The sequence below is a fragment of the Pleurodeles waltl genome, chromosome 6 (genome assembly GCF_031143425.1).
Source record: "Pleurodeles waltl isolate 20211129_DDA chromosome 6, aPleWal1.hap1.20221129, whole genome shotgun sequence".
Classification (NCBI taxonomy): domain Eukaryota; kingdom Metazoa; phylum Chordata; class Amphibia; order Caudata; family Salamandridae; genus Pleurodeles; species Pleurodeles waltl.
Window position 1 is genome coordinate 709294913 of NC_090445.1, and position 15538 is coordinate 709310450.

The 15538-nt window shown below is 43.2% G+C and overlaps 1 protein-coding gene across 1 annotated transcript in view; it reads right to left on the reverse strand.

Moving 5' to 3' along the window:
- DMBT1 (deleted in malignant brain tumors 1) overlaps positions 1–15538 on the reverse strand; it is a 624760-nt gene that overhangs the window by 98716 nt on the left and 510506 nt on the right. The window contains exons 65-67 of the mRNA XM_069239169.1: positions 9340–9557; positions 7062–7082; positions 3585–3608 (exon numbers count right to left, since the gene is read on the reverse strand). Of these exons, the coding sequence (XP_069095270.1) occupies positions 3585–3608; positions 7062–7082; positions 9340–9557 (263 nt within the window). The remainder of the gene's footprint in view (positions 1–3584; positions 3609–7061; positions 7083–9339; positions 9558–15538) is intronic.

Below are 15538 nucleotides of genomic sequence, written 5' to 3' on the forward strand. Positions count from 1 at the left end.
GATTGAAAAATCATATTATTAACATGAGTATAGAGGAAAAAGTCAGTCATGTGCACACTGCTTGAGGTATCTTAAAAGAACCCTAAATGTTAGCACATAATATCTGAGGGGACCATGTCCTCTAGCCAATCCAAGCAGCCTCCGCTTATGCTGATGATGCTAAGCACACACCTTTCTTGGTCTCCAGTTCTACCTTTGCTTCCTCTCTCTTTCTTGGCTACTGTGGCCAATATGAATGAATAAGAGTGGTGCCTCTTCTGCATCCGCACTGTTCCCTTCCATATTGGGACCTCCTGGCCTATAGAGAGCCCTTTTCTAGTTTGGACATCTTTTAAGGAATATGAATTTCCATCCATTAGTCTTTTTGGGTGTCTATCCTTCAGTGTGTAGATTCTTCCAGGGGTGTGGCTTGTCCGCTAAGGCGAAGGAGTGCCGCCCAGCTGGATTTCCAAATAAGAAAAAATAAAATGATACTGACGTACACTATATTATTAGAATTTTATTTTTCCTTGTAGTAAGGGGTGGGGCTGGGCTGGAGGGAGGGGGCCAGAGGAGGGCTATGTGCACACATAGGCCCTCATTCTGACCTTGGCGGGCGGCGGAGGCCGCCCGCCAAAGTCCCGCCGTCAGATTACCGTTCCGCGGTCGAAAGACCGCGGCGGTCATTCTGACTTTCCCGCTGGGCTGGCGGGCGGTCGCCTTCAGACCGCCAGCCAGCCCAGCGGGAAAGAGGCTTCCACGATGAAGCCGGCTCGGAATCGAGCCGGCGGAGTGGAAGCTGTGCGACGGGTGCAGTTGCACCCGTCGCGTATTTCACTGTCTGCACAGCAGACAGTGAAATACATGTAGGGGCCCTCTTACGGGGGCCCCTGCAATTCCCATGCCAGTGGCATGGGCACTGCAGGGGCCCCCAGGGGCCCCGCGACCCCCCCTACCGCCATCCGGATCCCGGCGGTCCGACCGCCGGGATCTGGATGGCGGTAGGGGGGGTCAGAATCCCCGCGGCGGTGCAGCAAGCTGCGCCGCCGTGGAGGATTCAATGGGGCGGCGGTACACTGGCGGGAGCCCGCCAGTGGTGCCGGTCCGACCGCGGCTTTACCGCCGCGGTCGGAATCCCCATTGGAGCACCGCCGGCCTGTCGGCGGTGCTCCCGCGGTCCTCCGCCCTGGCGGTCAAAGACCGCCAGGGTCAGAATGACCACCATAGTGTGCATGTCTTTTTGACCGGCCGTGTTGGGCCGGCCAAAAAGACATGCGCTCTTTGCATCTACTGTACTTGTCTGTTTGACCGACCGTGTTGGGCCGGCCAAAAAGAAATGCGCTCTTTGCATGTACTGTACCAGGCTGTATAGCACAGCTGAGTGGAGAACATGGCCAAGTCCCAGTCTGAGCAGCGAAGCAGGCTGCTCAGACCAATCACGACGCTGCTGTCAGCAGCATTATGATTGACTGGCAGCCTGCACAGCTGGGAAGAGGAAGAAGACGGAGGGGAGATGAACTGTGTTTTTGAGCTGGAGAGTGGGTTCCTCCTTGAGGGATTTTAAATAAGGCACACCAGTCATAATAGCCGCAAAAGGGCAGCAATCAGGCGGGAGGTTTAAAAGGTATTGATTGGGAAAAAAATGCTCTTTGCTTTAAGGTCCTTGGGCAGGTGCTCCATGTGCAGCTCTGTGACTCCTCATAGTGCTGACCTTTGCCTCCCCTTTTTCCAGGGTCAGGGTCCCCAAAGCTTACAAAGGGAGGTGGGTAATGCATCAAGTAACAAAACACCCTGGAGTGAGATTTGGGCCATAGTGGGGACCAATCGCAAAGTAGAAGGCTGCATAGTGATGCTTGAGGTGTCCTGAATAGAGGTCAAGTGATCCAATAAATTAGTGTGAGACTTAGAGAGCTGGGCAACAACATATTCCAAATTACGTATCCTATTTACAAGCGGGGACACACTGGTGGCCACCATGGGCTGGAATGTATTAGAAACGTGGTCCCAAATGATGTTAGGTGCCTTATTATCTCCCCCCAAGCACAAGGGGGATCGGTATTGAGCTGTAAGGGAATTGGCACACTATCCTTCACTGCAGTCCTCTGACCTATGGGTGCTCTGGGTGTCTTGGACATACCCACTTGCTTAGGCTTCGTTTTCCTTTTTGCTAGGCAGCCATTATCACTGACAACCAGAGGCTCTGGGTTGATTGGTATGCTGGACGTAGATTGTGAAGGTAAAGATTGCATGTTTGAAGTGGAAAGCCGGAGGCCATACAATTCAGGGAAGATATCCAGTACTGCACTCCATTGAAGTCCCAATTGACTCTGCAAACACTCTCCCAGATCAAGCGGTAAGTGCTTCACAAGATCTGTTTCTTTGGATATGATTCCCTCCGGTCATGCTAAAAAGAAATCAAGAGTGGTGCCGCCTGGAGTTTTAGTAGCATTGTCTCTAACTCTGGGAAGTTTTTGTTCAATCATAAGTAAACTGGACAGGACCTTTCAAAGATATATTTAGTTTATTGTTCCTTCCTTGTGAAAGGTTTGCAGCTTCTGCTGCTGGCAGGGGGGCAACCCTCCTCCGCCCAAACGGAGGAGCCGCCACTGAGTGAGAGCTATGAAAATGCCTTTGATGCCGTCACAGGATCTTGGGACTCGATGTCCTGGCAGCAAATTATCTTGGGTCTGACTAGACCCAGTACAAGAAGTGAGTTTATTAGGCGGTGAAGTCTCACAACCACACAATATAATAAACTTTTTTCCTCATAAGCATGTACTGCAAAAACATCATGGCTCATGCACAACTACATGCAGGATTTGGGTTACATACCCTTCATGTTTTCTATGGGTTATGTCTTTTCACTCTGCCCCTTCCTTTACTTCCTCAAAACGCATCACCCCTTTTCCTCAAGCCATGGTTCTCTTTCTTAATTTTGAGGCCAAAAGTATGATACTTGGATGGCCAACTTCATGGCCTAGAACAGCACTGGCATCAACGTCCTTTACAATGAGATAAACATCAATATTAGTTCCTCAAAATAAGAGAAGGGACACATCTGTGATATTGAAGGAGGAGCGGTGGGGAATAAATAAGAAAAAGCAAAGTGAGTGAAGAAGAGCGCATAATACTGGGAACAAATAGGTTATTGATGGAAAGAAAAATGAAAGGATTTAAAGAAAGGTCACACAAAGAGCAGAAAAAATGATGAAGAAAGGAGATAATAAAAACAAACAGATAACAAAAAAATATGTGTAGACTGCAAGGAAGAATTCCAAACAGAATGAAAAAGATCAAGGTGAGAAGGAATTAAATATAGCTGTAAGAAAGATAAAAGCAACAAAAAAAATGAGAAAAAGAATTAAAGACAGAATAAAAGAAAGAAAGAAAGCAATATCGATAAAATGAAATGAGTAAAGAAAAACAATGCACAAAATAAAAAGAAGTAAGGAAATGAAGAGCCATTAGAAAGAAGAAATGAAAGAGTTCTTTCCCCACTGTGACATACGCTCTATTAACTGCAAAACTGCAACATCCTACAGACAAAACAGATGGACGGCTCTTCTAAAATCACAAGTTAGTAATAAAAAAGGGAACATGCCTACCCGGAGTCGTTGACTGTGTTCGTACTGCAAGAAAAAATAAGATTGAAAAATCATATTATTAACATGAATATAGAGGAAAAAGTCAGTCAAGTGCACACTGCTTGAGGTATCTTAAAAGAACCCTAACTGGCTACCGTGGCCATTATGAATGAATAAGAGTGGTGCCTCCACTGTTCCCTTCCATATTGGGACCTCCTGGCCTATAGAGAGCCCTTTTTTAGTTTGGACATCTTTTAAGGAATATGAATTTCCATCCATGTGTCTTTTTGGGTGTCTATCCTTCAGTGTGTACATTCTTTCAGGGGTGTGGCTTGTCCGCTAAGGCAGAGGAGTGCCGCCAGCTGGATTTCCCAAAAAGGAAAAATAAAATGATACTGACGTACACTATATTATTAGAATTGTATTTTTCCTTGTAGTAAGGGGTGGGGCTGGGCTGGAGGGAGTGGGCCAGAGGAGGGCTATGTGCACACATAGTGTGCATGTCTGTTTGACCGGCCGTGTTGGGCCGGCCAAAAAGACATGCGCTCTTTGCATGTACTGTACCCGGCTGTATAGCACAGCTGAGTGGAGAACATGGCCAAGTCCCAGTCTGAGCGGCGAAGCAGGCTGCTCAGACCAATCACGATGCTGCTGTCAGCAACGTTGTGATTGACTGGAAGCCTGTACAGCTGGGAAGAGGAAGAAGATGGAGGGGAGATGAACGCGTCTCCCCTCGAAAGTAAGTGTTTTATTTTTTATTAAACCCCTCCCCCCTCCTGTCCTTTCGCGCCCTGTCCTGCCCTGCCACCCCTGTACAGTGGCAGCCGCCACTGCATTCTTCACCCTTTTCAGGTTGACTTAGTGGTAGAAACAAAGACTTCAACATCAGGGTCACCCATCTCTGTACTATCCCCAAGGTTGTATGCAGGGCTAGTGGAATTATGTGATTTTGCAGCTGTGTAAATTATACATAAGTATGGATTTGCTATATTTGCCATATGCTCTATTGTCTGCCGCATATGTAGATTTTAAACAAAATATTTTTGCTTCTAGCCCATATGGATTAGAAGTTACTAGAAAATGCAAAGAACTAGGTTCAATGTACAGGAAGGCCCTTCGCAAAGGTTTGTTAGTCTCCTTTCTCTTGCTTATTGCTACATTTAAGTGTTACATTGGTACTATCGAGGGGAAACGTTTGCCCAGATAGTAGTAACGTATAAAAATGACAAAATATTGAAGTAATATTATTTGAAAATGTGCAGCAATATGCCACATAATTTGCCATTTCTTGCCTCATAATTTAGCCGACCCTGATGCATAATTCTGTCCTTCCCTTCCGAATAATGCCAATGGCTCTGGCTTTATTGTTTCCCGTCTGGTCAGAAGCCTGCATTGTGACTGCAATACGCCAGCGGCTTCACCAGAGAATATTCCAGTGATAGCACAGATGTCCTTTCTTTTCCTGTGTTAAATCTCCTTACACATCCTACTGATGTCCTTTTTGCCCTTCCCAATCCTACCCATAGTTTATATGCACGTTCTGAACACCATAATTAGAGGAGCCACAAAACTATTTGCATCTAAGAATGAGCATTCTTAGATGAGCCTGGCACTGGGTAAAAGAATGGCACCCTCGGAATCTCTCATCAGAACACTCCCGGACCTGTGGAAGATTCAGAAGATGGACTGACCTGCTGTTTGAAGAAGAAAAACAATCTGTTTAAACTACTGGGGTAGTTTCCATAGGCCTTTCCTGCAACTGCATTAAACACAGAATTCCACATGCTGAAGGAATTATCACAGTCACATGTAGCAGAAGGAAACATTAACACTTAGGAAATCTATCAATTGTACCTGTTAAACCTTGAGTAGGCAGGGCCTTAGTTGCAGTCTTCTACAAAATACAGTTTAAAGTCATTTTAAATTGTCTCTTTAAAAAGGGCCAAGAGATGAAAACATTGAATTGTTTAATTTGTTTAACCTTTAAAACTATTCTTCCACTGCCACTACTGTTGAGAACACTTAAATTACAATTGCACAACAACTAACTCAGGACACTTACTTATCTTCCAGTTTCTTTTAATAAATGTATACTACAGAAATGCTGCAAAATTGTTATGACTAGTATGGGCTCATCTGTAAATATGCATGAGAGAGTTGGGACAGCTGTCCTTCACTCACAGAGCTTGCAGAAAAATACACTGGAATTATTACTTGTCCCAAATCTGCCACTGGTAATGAAAAATGCAGTTCAAACCTTTTACTCTTTTCATAAGATGAGCCATATTGATCTCACCACAATCAACAAGGTTACCTTACCAACATACATATTTGTAAAGTGATTTTTGTCCTCCTATGGCATCCTGAGGCCAATTAACAAAGGTCTGTTTCCCAACTCAATGATACCATGATAGTAATACCATTACCACCATGGTAGCATTACCATTACCGCCACTGCCATTATCACCTCCATTCCAGCCATTGCCACCATTATCAGAACTGCTATCTCCATCATTGCCACCACCACCACAGCTATTAGAACCACTGATATTATCATTACCACCATTAATATACCCACCATTACCAATAAAACCATTACTATGATCATCACCACTATGACCACTGCCCGGCTAACATTACCACCAAGACCTCACCACTATTACCAATGACACCACAATTAACACCATCACTCCATCACTCTTAACATCAGTATCCCTGTTACCACCACCGCTATCAATGCCTTGCCACCATTACCACTATCACCATGATTGTCACCATCTACACCTTTATCATCACCTTCAGCACTAACACAACTTCCAACATAACTACCTATACCACCTTTGCCAACATCATTATCACCATCACCGCTGGTATGACAATACTATCACCATAATATCAATACAACTATCAACAACAATATTGCCACCATCAACAGTACCAACAATATGATCACCACCACCATTGTTGCCTCCTTCCTCACTAATATCTCCATTACTACTACTATCATCACTACTATCACCAGCACAGTCACCATAAGCATACAAATTACTACTGTCACTAATTCCATCAGAGTAAACACATCACCACTACTAGTTCCAGTTTCACTACCACCACCATCCCAACTGACATCAATATTACAGGCACTCACACCAGAACAACATTCTTGTGTGTGTTCGTGTAAAGGAGCATTTTGTGTTTGACAGTTTTGTGTGAGTGTGTAAAAGAAAGGGTGATTTTGTCATATGTGGGGGAGACGTTGTGTGTTAACTATCAGTCATAAAAACAATCAGGCCTATTGGGTTTGCCAATGCGTGCTTCAGCTTGAAAAAACTGATCAGCTCCTCTGCTCCAATTCATGCTTCACTTTGTGTACCCTGAGGTAATCAGATCTGATATTCTTGTAGCCCACACCATGGCTGTGAACAGAACGGGCAGGAACTACTTCTACAATGAGATAAATATTAACGTTAGGTTCTCAAGAGGAGCAAAGGGCCATACCTGTTATATTGAAGGGGGGAGCTGTAAAAAGATAAGAAAAGACAAAGTGAGTGAAGGGGCGCATACGTTACAAGAAATGGTTGTTCTTTTATTATGAGAAAATGTTGATAAAAAGAAAGTTTAACGAAAGAAAAGGAAGAACCATTGAAGAAAAGGAACAAAGAAGGAGTGAACAAATACAAAACAGGAAGAACTAAAATAACAGAAAATGAGAACATAAATATAGAGAGGAAGCAAAAACGAAAGAAAAAAATAAAATCTGAAAGTAGGAAGGAATTAAATACGGAGTAGAGAAAGAAAAAGAAACAGAACAATAAGTATGCCCGAAATAACTTTTGTAATGTGACAAAAGAACACACAGGGGGTGATTTTAACCTTGGCGGACAGCAGAGGCCGTCCGCCAAGGTACCGCCGTGAAATGACCGCACCGCGGTCAAAAGACCGCGGTGGCCATTTAAACATTTCCGCTGGCCCGGCGGGCGCTCTCCGAAAGAGCGCCCGCCGGCCCAGCAGAAATGCCCCTGCAACGAGGACGCCGGCTCAGAATTGAGCCGGCGTAGTTGCAGGGGTGCGACGGGTGCAGTTGCACCCGTCGCGTATTTCAGTGTCTGCAGAGCAGACACTGAAATACTTTGCGGGGCCCTCTTACGGGGGCCCCTGCAGTGCCCATGCCATTGGCATGGGCACTGCAGGGGCCCCCAGGGGCCCCGCGGCACCCCCTACCGCCATCCTGTTCATGGCGGGTTTCCCGCCATGAACAGGATGGCGGTAGGGGGTGTCTGAATCCCCATGGCGGCGGAGCGCGCTCCGCCGCCATGGAGGATTCAATGGGGCAGCGGTAAACCGGCGGGAGACCGCCGGTTTACCCTTTCTGACCGCGGCTGAACCGCCGCGGTCAGAATGCCCTCGGGAGCAGGCCGCCAGGGTCAGAATGACCCCCACAGTGTCCACCTTGCTTGAGGTTGCTTTAAAGGAATTAAATTGTCACACCATCTGATGCAGACAATGTCCTTCAAACAATCACACTTGCCTATCTTGCTTGTTTTGGCAAACACACCTTATGTGACCTGCGAGTTTACCTGTACTTTCTATTGTTCTCCGACCACAGTATTTTGAATGTGATTTTCATTGAGTCTCCTTCCCCACACCAGTCCGATTCTTTAGTGAGACCTCCAGTTCAAGAGCGCCCTTGTCAAGTATCTGGTGCATTCTCCAAGGAATATGAATTTCCATCATCTTGTTTCTCTGGTGATTTTCCTCCACTGTGTACATTCGTGACCCTATAGACTAGTGTTATAAACACTGACTTACAACAAATCTGTCCTACCTCCAAAGCTTTTTTTTATCCTTTAAGAGATGAGGCTGCAGAGATGGTTGCAATGTGCCAGTCGAAGGTCTCACCAGTGATGAGTACAGTAGGAGCATAACCTATGTTTATTTATTTTTTCTACTGCTCCCTTCCCGGGGTCCTCTTCCTTCTCTCCTTCTCCACCCCGGTCTTCCCTCCCCCTTAGTTTTTTTAGAACGCTTCCTTCACTCATTTATTCCCTCCTTTCCATGCTCTTCACTTTTTTACACCTTGTTTTGTGGAGTCTTTTCTTCCAAGCCATATCTGCTTTATATTTTAAAACTATTTTCTCGAACTAGATTTAGATTTAACTGTTGCTGTTTCTTTATTTCTTCCCACATTTCTATTAGTTTCTTTCTTAACTAAATGGGATTTACTTTAATTAAGTTCTCTGAAGTGGGTTCCTATTGTTTTGTGAATTTACATATTAGAGGTCCGCTAAGGTGTAGAGAGAACCTAAAGTGCATCTCTTTTCTGGGAATGTGGCGACAACCACAACGTTCCCAGTCTTTGTTTCCTTTCATCCTCACCTGTAAGCATTGTATATGTTCTATTTTTGCACCAGATTACTTTAACAGTAATCACTGGGGAGTAACACAGAAATACATTTTATGTGACTGTTTTTCCGAGTTATTTTTATATTCTTATTGCACTGTTTCCCTGCATACTTTCCTTCAGGTAGGACCTTGTGGAAATTGCATGAAAACATTATTCCTCTGTTCCGGTATTGTGCATGCAATGAAAAAATGGTTGCAAAAACCAGCTGCACTTCTATTTTTTCACTTTGAGTACCACTCGAACGAGGCCTTCATGGTAATCTCACAGCACAGCCCAACACCCCTTTAAGGACAACTTGCACTTTCTTATTACAACTCAGTTTGATGCCACCTTTCCATCAATCTCTTAATCTTCATTGCAGGCTGAACATACCTGTGTGATTGGTGTCACATCTGTATGACTGGTAGTAGGCGTTGAATCCAGACGCTGTGATGCTGGAGTCACTCTTGAACAAGATATCCATACTGTTGGACGTGGATGTGAAGCGGTAAAAAGAATCATTGCAGATCTTCCCTAGTAGATCAGAAGTATACTGAGGTCCATTGAACACAGAAATGGAATCGTATTGGCAGTTGGGAGCAGTTTCCAGGCTGAGGAGAGAGAAATATAGTGTGTCACAATTAAGTAAGGATGACTGATTAAGCCATTAGTGAAAAAAATATCTGTAGCTATGCTAATGCAAGGAGTGTGAGGGGCAAGGGGAAATAAGCATCATTGAAGGTCATGTAGACAACTCTGCCTACCACGCCTACGTTAATCGTCATTTAAATGTATATAAGGGTAGCCAGCAACCTCGCATGGGGAGAGATCTATACATTTTGGGTGGAACGGGTCCCAGTGTTGAGATCTTCCTCAACACAGCCTAATCTCCACATGGGAATCACAGTCACACAGACCCTACTGGCACCTAACATATGCTAAGGAGGTAGAGTACTTACAACAGGAAAAAAATCTCGATTTGCTATGTTATTCATGCAAGGCCTCCAGGCTCTCTAAGCCTCCGATTTCTATAAACTGCAGCACCTCCCCAAGCAATAGGAAAATGAAAGCCATTAGTTAGGATACAGAGGCACAACATAACTCCCTCTGCGGTTGAGTTCTCCCGCATGTACACCCTTTTTACTAAAAGAAGCCACGTCAGTATTAAATATGATTACTTGAATCCTTGGACACCTGGTCGATGGGGACATGTACTCCCTTTCTGTATACTTTTGGTAGTATTTTATTCTATTCCATCTACATGCATACTCCTTGCACACACCTTCTTAAGCTCTACTAATCACCAATTTAGTTGCCACTGAGCACTAGGGTGGGCACCAGTGGGTGAGTGAGACAGTGTATAGAACTGTTTAAAACCGAATCTAAAATGTTGTCTAAAGGTCCCACTAGAAAATTATCACACATGACAGCCTTAGATGGGGGAAAGTGTGAGCTACTCCATGTAGGCTTATTTTATTTGCTTCCGTCAGCTTTTGTATTCACATGACACCTTTCCTCCTATATAAAATGTGTCATATGGCTAATGTATTTTAATGATCGCCTCACTCAGTTCACGTCTATGTCTTGCACATAATAGCATTCAAATAACGTATGCCCTTTAAGGGATTTCTCTTTTGTGCTCTTCTGACTTCATGTTGGGTGTTGCCGAGATTAACGCCCATATTTAAATTTGATGTACATTTTTATTGCGTAGCTTCATTAAAGACAACATCATGCTGTCGTATTAGCTTTTGCCTTTTCCATTTTTATTATGATAAAATCATGTCTTCAGCAATATTTTAAAATTGTTCGTTTCTATTGCAAAATCAATAATTCTACCAGTACAGGAGATATAGGTGCCATTGATATCATTAATTTCAAAATTGCTATTCTCTTCCAGAGTACTCTTAACCTATTTGTTTACCGTCTATTGTGTTAGAGTTTACCACCCGAATGGCGGTCTTTCATTAGACCTAGCTCATGTCTAGGGCGCTTCCATTATTTTTCCTTTCTTTTTATGGGTGAGTGCAAAGCGCTCCGTCCCACGCTGTAATCTCTCTTTGGGCTTCTAACCACGCCCATGTCACGTCAATCACTTTCATTGGTTTGTGGGCTTGCCTTTTAAAATACGCTTGCTTTCATTTGTGAAAGCTATGCATAAGTCATGCCTTTTACGGTGTTTAGCCCACCTACACAGGACCGGTAAACTAATGAAACCATTCGAGGCTTGATGTTTTCAGCATGGTTTCCGGACTACTTTATCTTTTTATTTTCCACGCAGCGCGATCGCTCTGGGTTTTACATAGCGCAATCGCGCTCAGTTTTTCATTTTTCAATTTTAGTGCGATTGCGCTGCATTTTACATAGCGCTGTGTTTTTTTTCTTGTAATTTGTGTGGCAAGAAAAGTCCGGTTAGGAATTTACAAGGCTAATAGCTCTAACTCGTTTTCATTTTGTAGCTCACTCCCTTTGAATGTGCTACTTCCTCCCAGCTGTATGAGAAATGTTTATTTTATTGCTGTTTTTTAAAAGGGCATTTGACAGGTAAAAAAATACAATATTGCAAACTTAAAATAAGAGTGTCCAGAGTCAGAATGTGTTCCTCTGCATATAATCTCATTTATTAATCAATGTATGTTAGAGGCACACTAACTGGTTTACGAACAAAGCATAATTTTGTGTTGAGACCGATGTACTAAATCAGATGCCTTACAAAATATACATTCGCAGGAGATTGAAAACCCCTGGCCTCATGAACAGTGATGAGACAGGAACCTTTTTGTGATTCCCTGTAAAAAGAATACATGTAGTCATGTAAGTGACAGTGGAACTGCGTCCCTTCGTTCGCGTACCTTCTAAAGAGCCCTGTGGCCGCTTGCCACATGTGCCAAATGGGATGTTGGATCATAGCAGCAGCTTTCAATTTGCAAATGAGTTTCCACCTTGGGATTAATAATTTGCCACCACAATTACAGTCTCATGCCAGTGATGAATTGTCACCCACATGTCGGAGGGGGTTTACCCCTTTCTCCCACCTTGAATGAATCACAAACGTTGCTTTGTAAGCCAAAAATACTTATCCATCTCTGAGACTTGGTTATGTAGATTGAGTAACACAGCGTTTGCATTTTGTAAATGGTGTGATTTTGAAAGTTACAGGCTTTGTGACAGAAAAAACGTCTTCATATCAAGTCCTTTACTTTTTAATATACCCTGTACTTCATATGCATTTTATTAGGTAAGACCTACAAAACGTCTGACTTTATCTTCTCATCGGAATAAATCTACCAATAATTTGTGACTGCTGTTGTAGAGACATGCCTGAATGAACAGTTCAACATTTAAAAGATCAGTCTGCATTAGTCAGGCATTTAAAATTTTACAACTGACACGTCAGGGATCCAATTCAAAGTTACTGTTACTGTTTTGTGCCCAAAAGTTATTTAAAACGTGACAACACATGCTGCTGGTCTGTGGAAGGTCATTTGCAATGGTTGACTGATCATCTTTCAGCTTCTGATTGATGTGTTTGGGTGTAAAACTGGTACTAATGAGGTGAAGTATGCCCAGACAAAGTTAACATGTGAAAGTAATAAAATAATAAAGTAATACTATCATCACATTTGACTTTTGCTGAATATTAATTATTCAACCCTGCTGCGCAATTTAGTCCTCCACTGATCATAATTTCAGTGACCCTGATTACACCATAACTATCAAATGTAAAAAGTATGCTTAAAAAAAACAGGAATTTTCTTTTCAAACTTTCTTCCTAACTGGAATACGTTCACGTTTTTCTTCTTACTGTACATTTCAACATTCTTTTACTTATTGCTTCAGAAATGACTTGCCCTTGTTATTTTGCAGGTCTAGTGTTAGCCAAGACCTTTTGATTTTACTAAATTATGTACAATATGCTTACATATAGAGGCTTTCAGCCACCTTTCTTAAATTACCATTTGTGTTCGAATTTGGCTTCTGCCCACTACAGCATATAGCATGGGGAAGAGGGTCATTCTACTTAAACCACTAGTTATCTTCACTTTGCTGTTTGCTCTGCACACAAGCTAGTCCCCTTCAGTGCCAGTATTTGTTTTTTCTTTATAATTACTTTAGTGTTGCATTTGAATTTAGATCCTGATACAGTACCAGAATGCTTCTGACGCACATGTTATGTTTATCAGATCCCATCTCCAGCCAATGCTGCTGTAAAATCTGTTTGGAGTGTTTTGCATTTGTAACTGCTGCTATTTCACAGCATAACAGATTAGATTGTGTCCATATGAAACTGTTCTGAATTAAGTATCTTTTTTAGTGTCAAGCCTGTGAGTGCGTGCGCTAGTGCATGCGTCTCGCTTGCAAAACTCTGCTGTGTTCAGTATAGGGCTTAGATCCTGCCTGTTGCTCACCATTTGGTGGCTTGCGTAGCACTCTGCCTTACAGCCTCGTAATTTGTCAAGGGTCCCTGGCATCACTTCAGTTTCTATGTGTGGAGCAGGGATCAAGCACTAGTTGATGCAACCTAATTAGTGCTCGTCCCCTATTCCCAACGTGATTGACGTAGTATTTGTTTTTACCTTCAAGTGCCCCTCAAACAGAAGGCTTGTAACTGGCAAAAATGTGCCCAGCAGGCACAAAATTGCAAAGTTTTATTTTTTAAAGCTAACTTAATTTTATTTTGCCAAGTCGTCTTTTCTCAGTTTCTTCTCATTTTTTCTTTAGTTTTTTTGCTCGTGGGCACTGATGTCAAAAGATTACAATACACTTGTTCAAAATATGCGAGACCTATTGCATTACAAATGCTTGTTATTTATGCATCTGCCCTTCATGTGTCTATGCCTCGTGCCCTGCTACAGTAGGGTGTTAAATTTATGATTGGTTTGTGTGCTCTTCTCTTTTGGTAATATATCAAACACGCTGCACAATGGGCACTTTATTACTTTGTGTTAATTAGCAGACTACTGTATTAATTCGTTTAAATGAGCCGAAAGGTCTTTCAGACTTGTAATAACTTTGCATTCTCCTGGATGCATTCTGATGGATGATCCGTCAATACTGCCCTAAAGTAAATCAGATGCAGTTTTACGTTGAGTAATTTCACATGCCCCTCTATTACCTATTTTTATGCCAGTAGTGGTCCTGGTAATGTCACACTCACACGACTCGACAAGCAATTTCTCTGAATTCAGGTTTTTGAAACAACTATATTTGCCTAATGCTGGAGATGAATCTGTGGGGCCAGCCTTATGTCATCCCAGGAGCCCCCTCTTTCCTGCCTATATGTATGGAAAGAGTCTGTCTGTAGGATGCCTTCCATCATTGGACAGTCGTCCAAAATATTTTAGTTTTCCTTGGGGCTAAGATGTACCACGCCGCTGCTGAGTTTTGGGCTTCAGTTTTTCACCAGGCTGCCTCATGATGCTTTCAGTCCCATATACTTCTCTCCTCCACAGCCCTAAAGCTCATGTATGTCTCTCCAAAAGATTCTGGTTATGCATAACACTCATTACCATCCTTGTGACCTAGGGACTCTAGTTCCTATCAGTTGAGAGATTTCTCTGATGCAAGCTAACTCCAGCTCAGGGAGGGACGTAGTTGCTAAGAAAACTTCAACATATTGACCTTTAATGCTCTCTCTGTAGTCCCACCTGCTATCACAAGAGCCCTAAGCACCCTTGTCACGGACAGTGAAGACTTGCCCTTCATTCTTATACTACTGCCATATTGCATCTTATTAGGCATAGTAAATACTATTTTTGGCATAAGGTTGGAGACAACTAATAGGTATTTTCATAAATGTCAGCATTTGCCTTGCCTCACAAACATTAGTCTGGACAAGAAAGGGACTATCCAGATTTGTTCTGTCCGGAGGTGCTGCTGGAACAATTTTCAAAGTAAAAGTGCTGGCCAGTGAGCCACATCTCTGCACAGTAGTCTCCCACACACACAGTTTCACGGGGGTATTAAATCATTGTAATTCTGAAGGAGCAGTTCTATAACTAGACATACATTTCCATTTAGAGCATGCTGCCACCCTCCATCAGTTTTGAAAGAATAAAGTGCACTGGTATATTTTAAATCATTTCCCCAAAACTGTATAAACTGGGTGGTATGGAATGCTCATTTACAGAGAACATGTGCACTAATAAAAAGCCTCATTTTGATTACTCTACCCACTTATGCAGCACTTTCTGAATGTTATACTGTAAACAAACCCACAGTGTCCCTCTCTACCTAAATCCAATGTGGCAAAGCCTTTATTCCCCTGGTCAGAGTTCTCTGTGCCTGCTCAGAGGTGTGGCCATGACAATGAGCATACCCTTCCTTGTGGTCACTCCAAACCAGTACTAGGCCAGCTCCCCTCTCTTCCACTGGGTTTGGAGTCAAGCTGACTAGCAAGATAAAAGAGACGCGGGCCTAGGTGTGAGCTACATCTGCCAGTGACAGGGTAGAGTTATTTTAAGTCCAGGAAAGAGCTGGGCACAGCTCCGGGCTACCCTGCCCAAGGAAGAAAAACACCTCTCCACACCCAACCCCTTCTGTCTGAGAGCAATTCACATCTCACCACAGGTAGCCATCAGCAGTCAGGCCA